This window comes from Verticillium nonalfalfae, assembly GCF_003724135.2.
Source record: "Verticillium nonalfalfae strain VnAa140/NRRL 66861 chromosome Unknown scaffold_13, whole genome shotgun sequence".
In the NCBI taxonomy this organism is placed as follows: Eukaryota; Fungi; Ascomycota; class Sordariomycetes; order Glomerellales; family Plectosphaerellaceae; genus Verticillium; species Verticillium nonalfalfae.
Genome location: NW_021167238.1, coordinates 91,021 through 110,904, shown reverse-complemented (window position 1 = coordinate 110,904; position 19,884 = coordinate 91,021). Strand labels below are relative to the sequence as shown.

The 19,884-nt window shown below is 56.7% G+C and overlaps 5 protein-coding genes across 5 annotated transcripts; 2 read left to right on the top strand and 3 right to left on the bottom strand.

The window, feature by feature from the left end:
• Window positions 1-452: 452 nt before the first annotated feature.
• Window positions 453-3,006, bottom strand: CUL3 (cullin-3; the record flags this gene model as incomplete). The annotated part of the gene is made up of 2 exons (XM_028635691.1): window positions 453-627; window positions 680-3,006. 2 exons carry the CDS (start codon window positions 3,004-3,006, stop codon window positions 453-455), a joined length of 2,502 nt encoding a protein of 833 aa, XP_028497893.1.
• Window positions 3,007-4,268: 1,262 nt separating this feature from the next.
• On the top strand, window positions 4,269-4,841 carry D7B24_001457 (uncharacterized protein; the record flags this gene model as incomplete). The annotated part of the gene is made up of 1 exon (XM_028635690.1): window positions 4,269-4,841. The coding sequence occupies one exon, from the start codon at window positions 4,269-4,271 to the stop codon at window positions 4,839-4,841; it is 573 nt and encodes a 190-aa protein (XP_028497892.1).
• Window positions 4,842-5,251: 410 nt separating this feature from the next.
• Window positions 5,252-13,174, bottom strand: UTP20 (U3 snoRNP protein; the record flags this gene model as incomplete). The annotated part of the gene is made up of 1 exon (XM_028635689.1): window positions 5,252-13,174. One exon carries the CDS (start codon window positions 13,172-13,174, stop codon window positions 5,252-5,254), a length of 7,923 nt encoding a protein of 2,640 aa, XP_028497891.1.
• A 371-nt stretch (window positions 13,175-13,545) lies between these two features.
• Window positions 13,546-15,276, top strand: D7B24_001455 (uncharacterized protein; the record flags this gene model as incomplete). Its single annotated transcript, XM_028635688.1, has 2 exons — window positions 13,546-13,562; window positions 13,632-15,276. The coding sequence occupies 2 exons, from the start codon at window positions 13,546-13,548 to the stop codon at window positions 15,274-15,276; spliced, it is 1,662 nt and encodes a 553-aa protein (XP_028497890.1).
• Window positions 15,277-17,323: 2,047 nt separating this feature from the next.
• CDC25 (cell division cycle- protein) lies at window positions 17,324-19,266 on the bottom strand (the record flags this gene model as incomplete). The annotated part of the gene is made up of 4 exons (XM_028635687.1): window positions 17,324-18,485; window positions 18,537-18,786; window positions 18,845-18,924; window positions 18,977-19,266. 4 exons carry the CDS (start codon window positions 19,264-19,266, stop codon window positions 17,324-17,326), a joined length of 1,782 nt encoding a protein of 593 aa, XP_028497889.1.
• Window positions 19,267-19,884: the final 618 nt, after the last annotated feature.

Below are 19,884 nucleotides of genomic sequence, written 5' to 3'. Positions count from 1 at the left end.
TTGAATCCATCACTGGAACAACCCAATGCATTTCGATGTGAATGATGTGGCCGTAAGGGCTGCTACGCACCTGTCTACCATGACAAGTTCTTTTCCTCGTCTCGATCAGTTATGTCGACCAGCTGTCCTGTAAAACCACTCGCTTATCATGACATGGCATGGCAGGACATGACCTCTCTTTAAACCCCCTCCCGCAACCACACACACGGAACTTTTGCTGGAAACCCAGTCGACCAAGTTGATCACGTCCCAAAGCAAACCCATCTCGCCCCCATACATGAAGATTGACCTGCAGGGTAACGACCAAACGCCTCTCAACCAAACGCCATGCAAACGAAATGCCATGTCACCTTATCGCCTGGTGGATGCAGTCATGACCATATCTCGTGTCCTTCGTTCCCTCACGTACTGACTCGGGCCCCTCGCTTCGTGCCCATCGCTTTGAACACCGCTCATGCGAGATATCGGTACGTTGGCACATCAGCGTCCTCTACGCGCTCCAGGTACTCCCGCACTATCAAGTCCTCGATCCGCTTCTTGACAACGCTGACCTCAGGGCTGAACCGACCGACCAGCTGAGTGACCACCTCGGATATGAGTTGCGAGTGGCCAAGCTCTTTCCGTTGCCTGTAATCATATCAGCGAACATGCCATGTCAAATAGAGCCAGGGCTACATACTTCATCGTACGCACAATGGCCGCGTCGATAATGTGAGCGCGGGACTGTGCGTTCTTCTCCTCCGTCTGCTTGCGCTCGCTGTCGTCTTCAACCTTGGAGACGGCGTTGATGATGGGGGCCTTGATGCGAACCGTCTTGCTGACGAACGATGCATTGAACTTGAAAGTGTCCGTCATTTCAATCCGGCGACTAGCAGGCTCCTTGAGAAGGACGCGGGCCTTGGGCGCGATTGAAAGTGAGGTGAGGGTTCTCATGAGGTCGGGCGTCGGAATGTTGGTCTGTGCTTGGATTTCCTGAGCCGTCAGGGATCGGTCGTCGACATCGTTGAAGAGCATGATGATCACCATGCCAAACGTGGAAACGTTGAGTTCGTATTTGCGCTCGCGGGCCAGAGGCCCCTTGCCACCTGCCATGGCGGGGAACACGCAGCGAATGTCTGCATTACCGGCCGTACCGACCCAGCTGAGCTTGCGACCGCTGCGATTTGTGAGATAGTACTTGGTCAGGCTTTCCTGCAGCCTTGTGATTTCCTCGGGGTAGACGCATTCGGTGCCACCGGCGAGTGGTGCGCTGCGACCCATGACCTCTGGCGGCCAGCTGTTGCTCGTCAGAATATTAATGCCGAGTTCGGCCTGTGGGCGCTCGACATCTCCCAAAGAGCGAATGTGATCTCGGTAGCCGGCGGTTGTCTCCTTTGACGTGTCCATGTCGCGAAGCATGCCCTCAAATTTGGCCGTGAACTGGTTACCGAGCTTGCTCTTCATGCGAGAGATCATCTCCTTCTCGGCCTCGTGACTTTCCGATTTGCTGTGGAGTAACCGCTTCGCCAGGTGCTTTTGGTAGTATCGCTCAAACATGTCGCGGTCCTGGAGGTAATGGATCAGGATGATGGCCTTATCCATGATGACGTGGATCTCCTCGTCCGTTTTGCCTCGGATGCCGCGGCGTAGGTTGTCGTCAATGAAGAGCGACACATATTCCGAGGCTCGCGCAAAGACATTGATGAAGTCGGAAAAGCTTTTAGTGAGCACTGTCTGCAGGACAAGGTCCTCATGGAAGGCCTGGCGCCAAATGTTGTCGAACTTGTCCTTGAGCTGCAGGACATCGTTGACCCATTTGATCGCGGCAGCCGTCTGTTGTGCGGAGACGGAGGGAGCCGCTGGCGCCTTGCTCTTGTCCGCGCCATCGGCAGCCTCCTCACCGTCACCCGCAGGAGCAGGGGCGGAAAAATCGGTATTCTTGACGTTCTGTTCGATCTCGAGACCCAGTTCCACAACTCGACTAGAGAGAATAGCCTTCATAGATGCTTTCGTCTCGTCGACTCGAGCCACCAACCCAAACAGAATAGACAGCTCCTGGATTCGATTATGATCGAGCATAGCCTTGAGCCCGCTAGCCTCGAGCGCCAGAAACTCGTCAAGGTGGCGCGATATCAGCTCGGCCTCCACAATCTTGATGCACTGCTCCTTGGTATCTCTGTGAAGAGTCGTCTCGCATCGATCAACCTCCTCAGACAATCGTCGTTCGGTTTGTGGCAGCCAAACGCTGGCGTCGCCCTCATCGAGGAGCCTCTGACACTCTTTGGCGTAGTATGCGGCCGTGGACTGGAGGAAGACAGGCTCAAATGTTGTCGTGTAGAGCTTCTGGTTGATGTTCTCATTATCGTCCTCATACAGGGAGTCGAGCATTTTAACACTGTTCTTGATCATGTAGCGGTCGATGACCTCCCCGTCCCTCTCCATGTTGACGAGGTCGAGCACGACCGAGTTGAGGATATCGAAAATGGTATAGTCGGCATTGTCGTTGAGGCTCGCGCGTAGAATGCGATCACGGTACAGACCGATGCAGCTGGTGTAGATGGAAGGCCGGCGCGAATCCTGACTGTAACCTCGGTCGAGGTACATCAGAATGTCGGCGACCATGTTCATCGATGTATTGTGGTCCTCCCATGACACCCTGAGGTTGCGCAAAAAGTGCTCGCTCATCTGGCGCCGCTCGTTGACGGACGAGTTGGATTTGCCCATGGCGATGCTGATGAGGTTTGCCGTGACGAGTTTCTCTATGGCGGGGATGACATGGTCGGCAAAGTAGGCTGTTTCGAATTCTCGTACTCGATCGTAGAGCAGATCGCCTTTCTTATTGAGGACAATCTTGTAAGACGCACGGTAAAGTTGTTCGAAAGCGAGAGTGCTGCAGTTCTTGTTGTGGATGTCGAGCATGGCCTCCTTGAGAGTCTGCCAGGGAGCCTCGATGTCGTTGGGATCACCTCCACGTCCGACCATGGGCTGCCAAGATTGAAGAAGCTCGTCAGCAGATTTTCTCGACATGTTCAAGTTTGGTCCAAGGGGTAAATGGGTGGCGGAGGGTGAATCAACCGTAGGACCTCAAGGCGCTACACTTGAGGCAGTAAGGGTCAGACGAGGGGAGAGGGTAGGCAGCGGTGGCAGCGGGAGGCTGAGAAGGCCGAGGAGGTACGAATATTGGAAGAGTGAGGACGAGGAGTGTTTGTCTGAACTGTTCCGTGGCTGCAGACCAGAAGATGAGGCAGGCCAACGCATGAGGGAAGGAGCCATGCGGAGAGCAGGCAAGCACGGAAACACGGGCCATTCAGTCTGTAGACAGGCGTACAAGTTCCCACGCACGTCGTCTCACGAGGCCTCTTGGAAGAAGATACAGGAAGAAGTCATACCTTGACCATGCGGCGAGGAGGTCGGATCCGGCCAGACTTTTGAGCCGGGCCTCCTCCCCCACGTCCTGAAATCATCTTGCCGACAGCTCAGGCCGAGGTGGGCGGCAGCAGAGGGCGGGAGTTTGGGTGGATGTATTGTGTAAGCGGTCTATGCGTCGGTATCTTCGGCTATGAAATGCGTGGGAGACAGAGAGGAAGAGCCTTGCGAAGCGGTGTCGGAAGAGCGAGCGGAGAGGTTACTATTCCGAAGAATGTTTGTCGAGGGTGGCCGCGGGGTACTCGATCGATCGTAGCGTAATCGGTGGCCTTGCTGGAACGCGGGCGGCGGAGATCTGGGGGCTGCAAGGACAAAAAATACTTTCTGTGTGTGTGTGTGAGTCGAAGAGGATGAAAAGCAAGCAGCATATATGCATCAGCTCTCTTGCTGTGACAGAAGACGAGAGAGCAGGCTGAACGAGGTCAAGCCGCAAGACCAGACGGAGAGCGACCAGGCAGGCGGATACAAGGCTGAAGTCAAGTGCCAGTGCCACGAGGTTGAGGGCCCAGATCTTGGATGGAGCCTTCCACCCTGGCCAATAATAGAGAAGAGAGACCCCATGCAAACCGCACGAGCCAGTCATTGACGATGTCCTACTGACGCGACGCGTTAATTGGTGGTCGGAACCCTTAGAGACCGATTTTCCGATACGAGAAAAATCCATTCCACCACGGAGCCGCCAGTGACGACATGTTCGAGGTCGCCTATATCTCAACCAAGCCATCCGTCCTTTCTGCTCCTGCCGCATTTGGCATCGAGTCTGGCCACTCAATCTGACCCTGAATCATTAAAGATACATCGATAGAGCCTCGACCTCCGACAGAGCTCGACCTCGAGACAGAGCTCGGGACAGACGCATCACAATGGCATCCCGCTCAGCGACAGCCCTTTTCCTCTCCAGCGTTCTCCACGCCGCCAGGCCAAGAACAGCCCGGGCAGCAGCAAGAACCATCCCCAGAGCCATCACCAGATCCCAACAACCTCGCATCGCGCCCCTACTCTCCCAGCGCTTCGCCCACAGCATTCCTCGACCGCCTCAGAAGAAGCCTGCGACACCCGAAGTCTCGACGCCCTCAGAAGCATCCTCGGAAGCCTCGACACCGTCCGAAACCCCGCCCAAGTCTCGCGTCGAGTCCCAACCTCACTACCGCCTCACCTTCACCTGCACCCCTTGCAACACGCAGTCCACCCACAACATCTCCAAGCAGGGCTACCACCGCGGCTCCGTCCTCGTCACCTGTCCCGGCTGCCGCAACCGCCACGTCATCAGCGATCACCTCAAGATCTTTGGCGAGCGCAACATCACCGTCGAGGACCTCATGCGCGAGAAGGGCCAGCTCGTCAAGAAGGGCACCCTCGGCGAGGACGGCGATATCGAATTCTGGGAGGACGACGTGGAGGACAACAAGGGCGACGTCAAGATGGCTGGCCAGTGAGCCTGGCGCCGGTGCACCAGCGTAGTTGCGGCGCGTGATCAGGACCCAGGAACGTCGGGACATGATTGTATGAGTAGGAGCAGCAGAGGGATGCCGAGCGCATCATTGTACCAACATCTTGTAAAGAATCTTGTAACTAAACATCACACCCCTTAGCCAAGGCTATGATTCCATAGAGGGGACGCTGCGGAAGGCCCGCGTGGTGTCCATCAGCGATCACTTGCGACGAAGCGAATCATTCATGCAAAACATCTTTGCATTAACAGGTACAGCTTATCTCTACCATGTAGAACACCTAAGAAACTAGCAATGCGATGTGCATTCTTTTTTTTCAAAACCTCCAACGCCTTTCCGATGCAAAAAATCATGTCAGCGACGGCAGAGGCGCCAGCGAGGAACCCGGGAACAGATCACCACGACTTGTACGCCTGCCGGTATGCCTTGAACTCCTGCCCCTTGACCTTGTTCCGCATCTTCTTCTTCTCCGTCTTCTTCCTCTTGTCGCGGCTGTACTTCTCCGGGTGCGCCACGGCCTCGATCTTGCGCTTGCTCGAGCGCGCCTGCCTGCGCGCCTTGACCTCCTCGCGGATGGCGAGCAGCTGTTTGGTGTACTCGGCCGTGCCAAATTTCTTCTGCAGCGCGTCCATGAGGATCTGGGCGCGCGTCTTGAGGGCGTCGTGCTTGGTCTTGAAGCCCTCGTCCAGCGAAAACGGCGTCGACGCGTGCGGGTCCGTGATGGCCTGCAGCGGGAACAGGATCGTCTTGAGCGACGGCGCCAGGTTCTCGTCCGGCACCCGTCGGCACACCGTCTCGAGCACCTCCATCGCCACCACCTTGGGCACCATGCCCATCGACGTTGACTTGACGTCCTGCCGCAGGATCGACGACAGCTTCCAGAAGAGGTACTGCAGGTCCTTGCCGCGCTGCTCGAGCCGCGAGTCCTCGGCCTCTTCCTCATCACCTTCCGCCAGCGCCTCGGCCGTCGGGCCCTCGTCGCGCGTCCGCGCTTGGAGACGGGGACCGAGGAAGATGAGGATCTGCGTCACCTCGTTGGCGAAGGCCTCTTCGATCTCGGGCGCCCGCAGCGTGCCGAGCGCCAAGCTGACGAGATCCTCGACGTCGTCGCTCTCGAGCTCCATGCCGTACGAGCCCTTGAGCGCCTCGCCTGCCTCTGCTGCCTCGCCGGCAAAGTCTGTGAGGAACGAGCTGAGAAGTTTGACAGCGCTCAGCTTGACCGACGGTTCGGGGTGCGCCATGCAGCCACGGAGATCAGCCCATAGTTCGGCTGAGTCGGCCGAGAGAATCTCCTCTGGGTATGTCTGGGACAGGACCTGCGCGACGTGCAGCGCATTGTTGACCAGGTCCTCGGGCGCCACACGGATGTCTCCGTCACCCACGATGCCGGCGACCTTTTCGACGACGAGCTTGAGCTCCTTCTTGTCCTTCTCAGACGGCTCCCTGGCTTCGAAGAAGAAACCAAACGCCTGAATAGCGAGACTCAAGACGGCTGGGTTGTCGTCCTGCTCGAGCCAGGAACGGAGAAGCGTCACGAAGTTGCGCATGCGCTCCTTGTCGGCGCGGCGGAAGATCTCCTTGACAAGCTCGCCAGCTGCCAGACGACACTTTTCCGAGTCGTCGTTGGCGACGACGAAGATGAGAGGCAGGAAGCAGGTCGCAGCGATCTCTTGAACAAAGTCGTCGGAAGACTTCTTCAGCAGGAGATGGACAATCTCCATGACGGACAGCCTGCCGCCCTCTCTGTCGTACTTAAGGTTGGCGACCACAAAGTTAAGCTGCTTCGCCCATCGGGCCTTCTTCTGGGGGTACTCCCTTAGGAACTGGAAGAAGGCGCCGCGTGCCAGGTCACGGGTGTCCTTGTCGTCGTTGGTGATCATGACCGTGCCGACATGGTCCAGAGTGTCATAGACGTTTGCGGTCTCAATCTTGCGGTCGAGGACAGACCGCAAGAAGTTGAACGTGATGTGGCGGTACAAAGGCTCCGTGAGGTCCTCCTTGACCTTGCTCAGAAGCATGTCAACAGCAGCGTCCTTGACCACGACATCGCGTCGGTCCCGAAGCACAACGGACAACAGCTTCAGCGCCGACTGGGAGAGCTCAGAGGTTGTCGTCGGCGAGAGTGAGATGGCTTTTGTAGCCTCCTTTGTCGCGACCTTGTAAAGACCAGTAGCATCATCCGTGCTGAACGGCACCTTGGACAGGGCATTGAGCAGCTTGAACGCGGCAATCTTGACATCATCCTCTCCCACGACGACCGCGTCACCAAGAATCGGCACGAAACCACTGATGTTCGTTTCGTTACGCAGGCTATCGTACTTCTTCCAGACGGCGCGAAGAATGTCAAGCGCAAATTTGACGAGTTTGTACGTGTGTTTGGTGTTGGCCTCCCGATCGCTCTTCCTGACACCCTTCTGGTACAGGTATTTCTTGAGCCTCGGGTCAATCTTGGCTTCGGCTTCGGGCTTCTGGCTCTTGTAGACATCCTGCACAACTTCGTAGCAGAATACGAGCGTGTCGCGGCTTTCGGCGGCGGGGTTCTGCAGAAGGCCAGTCGTGACGCGCATCAGGAGACTGTCGATCTTGCGGACCATCTTGAGGTTGACCTTTTGCAATAGGAGCGATCGGAGAGGGTGGATAAGGTCCGTCAGGCGGCTCACGGACGCAGTCTTGGCAATGAGCTCCATCGAATCTTGACTCTTGCTGGCCTTGACTTCCTTCAGCTGGCTGATGTAGCCCTCTGCGTCCTTCTCCTGACCTGTAACACCAAAGATATCATCAATGATGACCGTGACAATCGACGGGAGACAGTAGTCAATGTCGCCCTGCTCAAACTCGGGAATGACCTTCAGAAGCATGGAATGCATGGTGTAGGACAGAACGTGCAGCTGGTAGCCTCGCTTCAGCGCGCCGCGCAGTTCCTTCAGAATGAAACCAAAGTATGGGGCACCAAGGATGCTCGCAATCTCGACCAACGTGTCGCGGGCCAAGTCTCGAGATTCCCAGTTCTTGCTTCGCAGAATGTGGCAGATGTCGGTGAGGACACCAGCCAACCGTTGGCTCATCTGCTGTTGAGGCAGGAGCTTCATGAGCTTGACGATGATGATACCGACAGGTACACGATAACTGACTTCCGAGTCGTCTTTTTGGTGAAGGTACTTGATCATAGACGGCAAGAAGTTGTTGGTCAAATCCTTGGCAAGGTTCTCGCGAGGCATAGTGAGAGCAAGACGCTTCTGGGCGGCTTTGCTCTCCGCGTCATCAACTTGCATTGCTTCTCCATCTCTTGTCGCCGAAGCAAGTACTAGAGCATCGGCAACCTTGGCGAGGAGACGGATGATGTGCTTCTGCTGCTCGGGCTTCGATTCGACAAAGCCTATGTATCGCTGCAGCACAACGCGGTAGTGCTTCCAGTCGAGAGACGCAACGAGAGTGCCGATTGTGAGCGAAGCCTGGGCTCCGAGGCCGTGATCATCGGCACCTTCGGCTCGACCAAAGATGAAGTGCTCCAGAATCGGGATGAAGAAGTGGTAAAGGTTTTGACTGCTGAACTCGTGGGCTTCGTTGGCAGCGACTAGGATCTCGAGAGCCTCCATCTGTCGCGATGTGGCGGGACTCAGGATGTTGAAGAAGAAAGCTGGCTCAGAAGGTTCCTCGTCGTCCTCGTTCAGAAGACCCTTGAGGTCAGCAACCGACTCCCATGTCGGCATCTGTGAAACAAGGAAGCCAAAGACACGCAGAGTCTCTCGCCTAACAGTTGAAGAAGACTCGCGGGCGCCGGAGTACAGTGCTGGCAGGACAATCTTGGACATGTGAGAGTAGAATGCTTCCCTCGGCACCACATCTTCTGTCGAAGCCACTTCCTGGATGAAGGTACGTAGTCCGTCGGCCGAGTTGGAAGTCAAGATGCCGAATTCTTCGTCTTCTCGAATGAAGTACACGAGGTTGTGAAGCAGAGGAAGCCATTGCCTGGCGTTGAATGCGTCGGTCTTGCCAGACACTTGGTTGAACCCCTGCAGGCGCTGGTCGTAGTCGGGCTCCTCGATTCGCTCGGGCACAAAGGCGTTGATGGCACTGCAAATGCCAGCCACCTGGTCGAGGGCGGTGTCCTGTTTGGACAAGATGATGAGGAGTCGGCATAGGGATTCCCTATTTTCCTTGTCTTTGAAGTAGCTGAACAGCGCAGACACAGTCTCAAAGATGGTTGTGAAGAGATCGCTTGTGGGTCCGAGATCGACGCCGTTGGCTTCGTGCAGCGTCACGAATTGCTCCAAGATGAGCAGAATTTGACCCTTGGCTCGAGGGTTGACCTTTCTGGCGGGCTGGTTGAGGAGGAAGATTGAGATTTGCAAGACCTCGTGGACGTTCTCCGATGTTTCCACGAGAGGCGAGATCTCAACGACAGTTTCGAGGCATGCGTCGAGAAGGGCACCGCCGGTCGTCTCTGCTTTCAAAGCAACAGTAATGTGCTTCAGCAGGAAGTCAACGTTGGGGCCGAGCAGTTCTGCGTAGATGAGCTCGTTGAACTCCGACTCGGTGGGCGAGGCTTTGGAAAGCTTGATGAGGTTACGGACAATGCCCAGGCAGAAGACCTTGACCTCGTCTTTGCTCTTTGCAACCGAGACGCACTCGATGATCTTGGGCAGGATGTCCTTGTTGATTCCGAGGAAGAGAGCCGACTTGGGAAGCTGAGACCAGATGGAGAGAAGTTGCAAAAGTCCAGAAACACCTTGAGTGTTTTCAAGCGGAAGATTCGCGACTCTGGGTGTAACGATCTCGGCAACAATGGGCTCGGAGTAACGATCCCAAGCGTATTCGGGCGCATTGCGGAAGAGGGAGATGAGGCACTTGAGGCCGGTAGTGCGAACAACCTTGAGGAGCGACTCATGCGTGGCCTCCTTGTCTTCCTCATCCGATTCGGTCTCAACTTCGGCAGCCAAGTCATGCAGCTTGCGGCAGGCATTAATGAGGCAGTAGAGAACGGCGTTAAGAATCGTTTCGATGTAGGGTTCAACATCGGTTCCGAGTTCGTTGATGAGGGGGAGCATCATGTTGAGGAAACCGACCTGCTTCCGCGGTGGCATGATCTCTCCATCGAGGACATTGTCACGGAGACCAGACTCATCAATGACAGAAACTCCCTTCAACTTGCCGACGGCAATGTTTAAGAAACCACCCAAGTCTTCAGGAGATAAGTTTCTCAACACCGCGAGACGTGTAGCCTGCAAGCCGTGCCGCCCACTTGCGGCGCCCTTCTTAGAAATCGTCCTGCCGTAAAGCAGTCTCAGGAGGACAGGCATCAACTCAGCCCGATGCTCAGTCTTGATCGACTGCTCGCCTTGCATGAGAACAGTCAGCTCGTTCTTGAATCTTGCCTCGTCCAAGAGGTACTCGAGGTTCTCCTGGTAGGCGCGGACACCTGCTTGCTTCCATGCAAGAATGGCCTTGAGAGCTGACTTTTGCACCTCTATATCACCGTTCTCCATCAGATGAAGCAGCGCCCGGTACACCCTCTCGCTCTCATAGAGGGACCGCGGGTTGATGAACTGATCGAAAACGCCGAGCATGCCCTTGCGGTCGTAGAAAGACCACGTTTCGGCACCGGAGGCATGCTCTTTGTCCTCCTCTTCGGAAGAGGCCTGATTGTCGCTGGAGACTTCGGGCTCGGCGGCCCACGACAGGAAATACGGCACCAGCTTGCGAGAGCGCTTCTCAGCAAGGGCAGGCATGGCGGCAAGGACTTTCAGCGCCTGAGAACGGGCATTTGCCGGGCGCGTGTCGACAGTTTGTTGTTGCTTATCAAAGGACTCGAGCATGAGATCAAGGGCATTCTCCGCCGTCTGGTGAATCTCGTCGGCTTGGCTTACGAGATGCTGCAGGTTGGTACAGTCAAAGTCGGTGAGCGCAGCGCGACGATGGGCTGCGGGGGGGCCACCTGGACCGGAACCTCTTGTGGAAGGCACGTCGAGCCAGTCAAGGGCTAGAGCAAGGAGTGCCTCTTCGCCTTCCTTGGTCTCCCCAATCTGCTTCATGGCGGATGTCGCATCGTTCCAGAGCGGTGTGAGCTTGAGAGTCATCATGCCAAACATGAAGGATGGGATAGCTTGGCGGAGCCACGAGCCCTCGGTTAGTGAAGCATAGGTCTGGCCGAGTTTGCGGATGTACATGGCGAGATTTCGGAGGGTCGCTAGCTCAAGGGGGGAGCTTTCGATGTCGGTCATGACCTCCAGGCAGCAGAGCTCATCGGGAGTCGAATCGAGCTGCCCGAGGATCCTCAAGGTGGCGAGTCGTAGGTCATGAGATGGCGATGACAGGTTCTCGATGAGCGCTTTGACAACCGGGTTCGTTTCGGTTCCTGAACCCTCACTGCTGCTGCTGCTGTCTCGGCGCTCGGTCGACGGCTGGTCTTTGGTAGCTTGCTGGTAGGCAAGATAGGCCTCGAGGAACCCGATGGATTTGCTAAACCTTGGCAGCGCTGCTCGAAGCAGGGGTTTTAGGCCAGGATCCACGGGACCAGCCACCTTGCACATGCGAAGGTACGCGAGGAAACCCTGGCTGACACTGAAGTGGACTTCGTCGGACGCCAGAGTCGATGTAGGCCTCAGCGCGAGCTTGAGCTTTCGGAGGAGCAGATCGGCTAGCTTAGCCGTGGCGAAAGGGCGGACAGTGGTGCTGTCAAGAAGATCCAACAGTATCGAGTATTTCGGAAGACACCTGTCTCTCCACGTCTGCGGGTCCTTGTCATAAGTTCCACGCTCAGGAAAGGGCGAGGCCTCCAGACGCTCGAACTTTTCCACAATCTGGCCCTCCCATGTCTGGGGCAACATGAGGGTTTCCTTATCACCAGGGGCCGGCAAGCTGTGCGCCTTGACCATCTTCGGTAGGAAGATGCACAGTTCGTCATCATTGTGTCCATCAGACCAGTGGCTGTTGATGAACTTCTTGAAGGGATCGCGGAACAAGCTGCGGAACCGCTGGGGATCCAACTCTGAAAAGTAGGCGCAGAATGGGATGAACCACCGCATCAAGGGGTCCCTCTGCATCGCGTTCATGAAATCATTAATTTGCGAGAAGAGGGCATCCATCGGAGCGGCGTGCCAGACCACGGCAGCATTGGCGACCACGTGCTTCCACACGAGACTACTGTCGGCAGGAGAAATCTCGGGTCCACGCTTGGCAGTCAGGTCGAGCATGGTGACCAGAGTCCGCACGAGGGCTGACCAGTTGTTGACTCGCTCTCCACTGCGCACGCCCGCGGCGGTTGCGATGATCCTGATCAGTGGCACAAACCTCCAGGGCTGATCCTGTACCTTTTGCTCCAGCGCGTAATCCGCTTCGGCCTGGATGGCCTCGAGCATGGGTGGGAACGTGTCGGGGGTTGTGTGATGAATTACACTGGTGAGAACGCCACAGATGACATCGGTCCAGGGTGTGTTTTGCGCCAGGTTGAGCTCGTACTCGGGCACGGCACGGAGGAGGGCCTTGAAGATGACGGGACCAGTCGAGTGCATGGTCTGGCCGGTGCCCTTGATGGCCTCAGCAAACATGGTCATGAGGCCGTCCTGATACAACTGAAATTGCCTTTCACCCGACATGCTGAGCAGATCGTCTCGAGCATGTTGAATAATGTCGACCAGGGCCGTCTCTCGATTCGCGGGCGCCGCGGCCTTCTTGATGAGGAAGCTGGTGGCCTCGGCGGCGAACCGGGCAATGTAGGGCGGGTGTCGGGTCTTGCCGAAGAGGGGTGCAAGAACGTTGTAGGTAGGTCGGATGTCAGGGACGATTAAGCGTGAGAGGTATTTGAAAAGGAATGCGAGGGCAGCGAATGTGAATTCGACAACCTCCACAGGCTGTGGCTTGCCGGCAATGGCAACGATGAGGTCTAGCGATCGGGCATAGTACTTCTCGAAGCGGGTTCCGAGATCGTGGGCGAACGCCGTCAGGAGGTCGAGAAGAGGCTCCAAGGACTCCTTCTCCTGGTTGGAAATGTAGTGGGACAGCGAAGCAAAGATCCTGTCCTCGTGATGCAGGATCGAGGCCAGTGTTTCTGTGAGGGACAGAGTCTCTCGCTTGAAAGAGATGAAGTCCTTGGCAATGTTGAGTTCATTCCATCGCTCGATGCCGGTACGAAAGTAGGATGTAGTGCTCTCGAGGTCTTCGGTTTCGAGGTCGTGTCGTCGCACTTTTCGGAGGGGATCGAGACTGTGCAGCTTGCCAATCTTGGTGCTGAAGGACTCCCATCGGTGGTTCTTCTGATGGGGAGTCAGGTTCTTGCCCTTGCGGGCTTTTGTGATCCTGCCCGATGATACCGCAGGCATGGTGGCGGTATTACTGGGGGAGGAAGCAGGTCGGTGTCGAGACTGACTTGCGAGGACGTTGGCGTGCTCACGTCGCCTCTGGATCGCGAACTCGAGGGTCCCCGCCGTTTCGGTCGTCTTGGACAAAAAATTTGGGTTGATCTCTGCTGATAAGCTGATAAGAGAGACTTCGATAAGGCCGAGGTGCGATAAAGCTAAAATTCCGGGTTGCAGTGGGCTGCAGCCAATGAACGTGCCGTCGCAACACAGCTCTGAGAAGCGAAGCCTGACCCCATCGACGTCAATTGGTTTTCACCTCGTCGACCCCCCCATGAACAACCTGCCGACAGCCACGACAATCACAGCAGGAAACCCCCCCAGAGCCAGGCAATATGGCTGCTCCGAAGGTGTCAGTACCTCCCTTGCTCCATCGGAATCCCCTCTTCGTTCTTTCATGAGCAGTATTGACGACCTTTAGACTCGTGTTTGGTGCCCTCAACGGCGCGCTCAAGCCTGCCTTCACGAAGGCTGCCACCTTGCACTCCAAGAACAAGTTCGACTTCGCCATCATTTCCGGCAACCTCTTTGCCGAATCTGACGATGAAACCGCAGCTTCCCTACTCAACGGCGAGATTGCTGTGCCTCTTCCGACCTATTTCACTGTCGGCACATCCGCCCTTCCCGCTGCCATCGTTGCCAAGATCGAGGCCAACGAGGAGATATGCGAAAACCTACACTTCCTCGGCAAGCGCAGCGTCACCAAGACTACAGATGGTGTTCGTATCGTGGCGCTCGGCGGAAACCTCGATCCGGAGATTTTGGGGGGCACATCTAAGGAACAGCACCTTCCCTTTCACACAGGTCACGACGCGAAGACGCTCAAAGGCGCGGGCCAAGCCGATATCCTGCTGACAACCGTCTGGCCTGCCGGCGTCTGGACCGGATCCAAGACCGCCCTTATCCCCGAGAACCAGGCCCTCATCACCAGCACACAGGAAGTCGCAGACCTCTGCGACGCGTTGCGACCTCGTTACCACTTTACGGCGTCGCCTGCCGAATTCTTCTACGAGCGTGAGCCCTTCTTCCACATGCCCAAGGAAGGCTCTGAAGAGCGCCCGGTGACCCGGTTCATCTCCATGGCACCCTACGGCAACGCAACCAAAGCAAAGGCCATGTATGCATTCACCCTATCTCTGGGTTCGACATCGCTCGACCAACCTGCCGGCACTACGGCCTCGCCGTTCGCCGCCAGGGCACCGAAGCGGAAGCCCCTAGACGACGCCCCCTACAGCCGTTTCGCCGATAGCCACGACGGCAAGCGTCACCGCGGAAAGCGCGGACGCAACCGCTCGCCGCCTCCCGGTCCGGAGCGCTGCTTCTTCTGCCTGTCCAACCCGAATCTCTCCCTCCACATGGTGGCCACCATTGGCGAAGACAGCTACCTTGCTACCGCCAAGGGGCCGCTCGCCAAGCCAACGACGTTCACCGAGCACGGCATCAACTTCCCCGGCCACATCATCATCACGCCCATGGCGCACACCCCGACCATCGCGAGCACGAGCGCCGAGAGCTACTCGGCAGCCGATGCGCAGCGGACCCTCGACGAGATGACGCGCTTCCGCGAGTCCCTCCAGGCCATGGTCGCCGCCCAGTCCGGCCACAAGCTCGGCGCCATCACGTGGGAGATCAGCCGCGGCCGCAACATCCACAGCCACTGGCAGTTCCACCCCGTGCCGGCCGACCTCGTGCAGAGGGGCCTCGTCGAAGCCGGTTTCCGTGTCGAGGCCGAAAACAGCAAGTACCCGGCCCTCGAGGCCCGCGACCTGCCGACGCTCGAGAGCCAGCAGGCCGCCGGCGACTTCTTCCGCCTCTGGCTGTGGGCCGACAATGGCGACGACCGTATCAAGGGCACGTGTCTCGTCATGCCGCTGCCCGACGGGCCCGACGCGCCGCGCTTCGATCTCCAGTACCCTCGCCGCGTCGTTGCCAAGCTCCTTGGCCTGGAGGACCGCTTCGTCTGGCAGGACTGCGCCCAGACTGAGAACGAGGAAAAGGCCGACGTCGACGCTTTTCGCGAGGCCTTTCGCGAGTGGGACTTTACGCTACCACCCGCAACAGCATAGTTTGTTCCTCCAGTGGTGCCTACCTACCTAGGTACTAAGCACTGAGTACGCGGGGGTGAATGGCCTAGCAGTAAGCGACCCCCGCTGGATCATAGCACGCGGCGTTTTGGGAGAAGGGAAGGGAGGGGGGGGCCAAGATCCTAATGCATCAGCCCCGAACGGCGTTCAATAAGGGGTGAATCTTAAAAAAAGGGAGTGGGCGGGGTGTGGATAATAACCTTCCCCCCCAAGAATCGGTGTTTTTCTTTTCCTCCTCATTGCACATGTGCTTCATTTTTGCCAATGGGAAACAATGCATGGGCTTTCTTACTCTCACGTCGCGGACACATTGCTCTGACGCAAAATAAAACCGCATTTGGACGCGGCAGTACTCGGCGCTACTTTGGGCGTGTGTGCAAGGACACAAGACGCACGCCACCTTGGGCCTTAACGCGCAAATTCACGTCTAAGCACTTGCATTTCTAGTTGTGAATTATTTTGCGTGTTGGTGCATGGAACGGTGGCGTCGTGTAAGTTCGCTGTGATCCTGCATCTGAATCGACCCGCCTCGGCAGCTGAGACATGGGGTCAATAAGATCTCCCCCGACCCCGACCAACGCGCGCTGGCTATGGAGGAGTGGACCCCCGTGGCGATATATATCGTGGATTGCCTTTCCGCATCCGGCGATAACGTTTGCCATACATACCCTCGGGGATAGTAGACAATTCACGCCTTGAGTATTGTCAACGGGTCTTGGACGCCGCTTGGGGTAAGATCTCTGTGATCGAGCATGCATGTTATTCATAGCGAGCAGGGTACCAATCCTTAAAGTGCCCGGTGGATAGACTTCTTGGTCTGACTGGCCTATGCATTAATTGAATGACACAACATGCCACTCGTTGTTCGCGTAGGTCACAAGTCACAGTATCACATCGCGGCAAGCACTCCTGGTTATGCGATAGTTCCTCAATTCAATACAGAGTGATGGCCAGCTCGTCAAGTGATCCGTAGACCGTCATCCCATGACACCAATTGCCACAGAAGTATTGTACAGGAAAAAGGCAAGGGCGTCTCTGCCCTTGCTTGACAGAGCAAAAATAGGTTGCGAGTAGCCAGTGGTCTTATCCACCAGGGTCAGCAGCCTAAAGGGAAGGTGACATGCCAGACCAAAACCGCATTCCTTCATATTTGCCCCTTGCTGGGTCAGACTCTGCACTGTACGTTGGTGTATACCAACGTCGAATGTCGATCTCGCGCCAATGGAGGCGGGTACGACCTGAGGGTTTGTCATTGTTGTTTTTTGTTTCTTGTGAGATGTCGTTAAGGAATAAGCGTCGTGGGACGTTCGCATCCAGCAGAGGATGCGAGATGTGTGTGGTATCATGGGTCGACCAGGTCGAGAAGGGCTGCTAGGAGTAGCCCGTGGTTAGGAGTAAACAACTCAAAACCTCTTGCAGAGGTTGGCAGGAGATTCCTGGCCAAGAGACGCGAACGTCGCGAGTTGAAAGCCGCGACTGGATCAAGCGTCGAAGATGTTCGCTCCACCTTTGAATCGGTGTCGACCGTCGGTAATAGAGACAAAGAAGAAGAAGAAAAGCAGAAGATGCGTGAACACGACGAGGAGCCAATCGCAGATTCCGGATCCAAAAATGGACTCCTTAGCAAGGAGGCAATGCAGATGCCGAGGACAGTATGCCAATGCGTCTAGTGCCGGCAAAGTGCTCATGAAAGAGTCTTAATTAGCGTAGGGTGATCATTTCGAACGCAATCAGGCAACGCTTCTTTTGCTAGCCGCGATGGAAGACTGTCAAAACGCGAACGAGCAGAACGAACGAGGGCCAGTATGTGCAGGGAGAAGAGGCGGTATGAACACGGTTCAGGCTGCTGGTAATATGCCCTATTAAGGGTTCGCTCGGAAACGGCTCTTCACACCGTCCCGAGGAATATAGGGAGCTCGACGGAAAAAACGTCGCTCAAGCCGATTGGGAGAGTGAGGTGACCCATCTGCTTGGCAGAGACGAGCGACTCCGTTCGTACTGCAGACGAAGGAGCGCAGATTGTGGTGGCTTAGTATGAAGCCATCCGCCTCGAGTGAGCGTACGAACGTTCACCCAGGATAGGGGAGTTTCCAATCATGGCAATCGGATCTTGGCGGATCGTGAGACGAGGTCTCGAGACAGGAGGAGCGGTAGGTGACTGATCGACACAAGACTCACGCTGCCCAAAGGCGAAGGTTTGCGCGCGGCCGAGGCCCTTGCGGCCATTCTTGAGACGGCCGAGCTCGCGCTCACAAGTGCGCTGGTGGTTCTCATCAGACATCTCGACATAGTTGGGAGGGTAGCAGCGCGCGCGGTGCGAGTCGAAGAAGCCGCTGTATCCGCCCTCGAGGATGTATACATCGGGATAGGTAAGTCTGGGGTAGTGCTCTACATTCGCGAGGCGGTCCTCGGACCGAACGTGGCGAGCCATCAGAGGTGCACGGTGAGCCGAGTACTCGCAGTGAAAGATCAATAGTGACCGTCCCTTCATAGGAGTCCTGAACAGGTGAGACGCCAAGAGATCTTTGCTGTTGTAGTTGACAGCGCCATCAATGTGGCCACCATCGTACTCGTACTCGAAGCGGCAGTCAATGATCATCTTCTGGTCATAGTGCTCGCTGTACTTGCCATCAAGCACGTCCACCATCGTCTCCTTGGAGATTCTCGGGATCGCGTCGGAAGGGTCTTCCGCGGCGTAGTGCGGCAGAACGGCTTCGGGCACACTCTCGACATCGGAGACAGACTGTAACTCGGTAGCGACAGTAGACGAGCTGTCTTCGGCCTTGGGCTTCATGATATCAGCCGGGTGCTCAAACATGCTCAGGGAGCGGCGGAACTGCTTGCGGGGGCGCATGAAAGGGTTGGAGGGGCGTCTGCTGTGGCCGCTGCCGCAGGGTCCGTTCCGGCTGCCCATGCCAGCGAATTGGGCCCGAGAGCGCAGAGCTCCGGGGACTGCCGCCGTGGGGCTGTTGGCGGTCTGGGGACGCCTCTCTTGGGGAGGGGATGCAGACTCGAAACACTCGCCAAGTGAAAGCGCAGAGCTCATGTGATTGAGGCGACTTTCACCGGCCCCGAAGCGGAAAGTGGGGAGCTGGTTATCTGTCAGGGTATTGGCCCGGCCAGTGACGCCACAGGTCGAGAAGCCCTTCATACGTGTGAGCGAGGGGCGGCGAGGGGCGACTTTTCTGCGCCTGAGCATGCGAGTCAGCGGGGTAATGCACGACATCTAGCGAACAACTCACTCCTGTCCCATGCCCATACCCATAGTCATGGGTTTGGGAGGCTCCAGCAGAACCTGGCGTGTGATGGGTGCCGGAGAGTCGAGCATCATCTCGTCATCAGTGTCAATTTCCGTGGGCGTCGACAACGGAGTTGGTGATGTGACCTCGATCTGTGAGCAGAAGGGGGTTTTGTGCGGGAGAGGAGAGATGTCCATAGACTCGTGCAGGTGTCCAGGAGAGGACGAGGCCAGAGGCGGGGTCGTCACATAGTCTTTCAGTACGTTAGCCTAAACTGAGATGACCGAGGCGCCGAACCGAGAGGCACTTACGTCGTGAGTCGTCAGCGACTCCGAACATGGACATGCTCGATGATGTGAAGAGAGCACGACGAGGCGTCGGGAAGGGTGGGCTACTCGTGGTTAGCGTGTCCATTGCGATGAACCATAATTATGAGTACGCACCTGGCGTCCGCATCGAGACGGAAGTTTTGTGACAGGTCAGCAGCCAGGCTCGCGGCAGGTGACGAACCTCGAACGTCCTTCACGTTGAAGTAGTCGGGGTTCGGCTTGTGCAGACGCTCGCGGAGGCTCATGCTGCTGGCACCACTGGTCATGGCTGAAAGGTGGGAATGGGTGTGAGAGCGGAACATGTCGTTGGAACGGAACATGTCGTTGGAACGGAACAGGTCATTCGAACCCCAAGGGGGCGGCACTGGGCGGTGCATAGTGGCGAGCGGCGAAGAGTCCTCCATCATGGCTGTTGTGGGCGGTAATGAGGGGCTGGTCTATGCTGTCGACAAGCTAGAAAACAAGTCGGTACGACGGGTGAGGACGGATGATGAGGAACAGGGCGCCAGGTCCAAGACGATATTCGGTATGTCGTGACGTGAAAGAGTGCAGAGCGTTAAGATAAGAGGTCACAGTAAGTGAATGCTGCAACTTCTCTTCCTAAGATGCTGTGGCCCTCCTTGCTCGTGCTAGGATCATCAATCGAGTCGGTCGGTCGGCTGGCCGGTCGGGTCGGGGCACGGATGGGTGGAGGAGGTTCGATAGTTCGATCTGACGAGGCCAGACTGATCAACAGCGGGAGAAATCGAGGGTCGATGTCGCTGTCGTGCTCGAGTCCGTACTTCGTGCCGTGCAAGCTGCTCGCATTGGAGGATGGAGACTCGCCGATGGAGCTGGGTTGAGGGGTGAAGCGAATGTCAGGATCTCGATGGCCGAGATTTAATTCGACCGAGTGTCAAAGATGCCACAATGCCTTGCTCCTTCTATCGAAATGTCGAAGGCACAGACGAGCTGTTCCACCAAAGGAGACGTCTGTTCTTGTCGATAGAGGTCGAGGGGCAGGCGAAGGTTGGCCGTAAGAC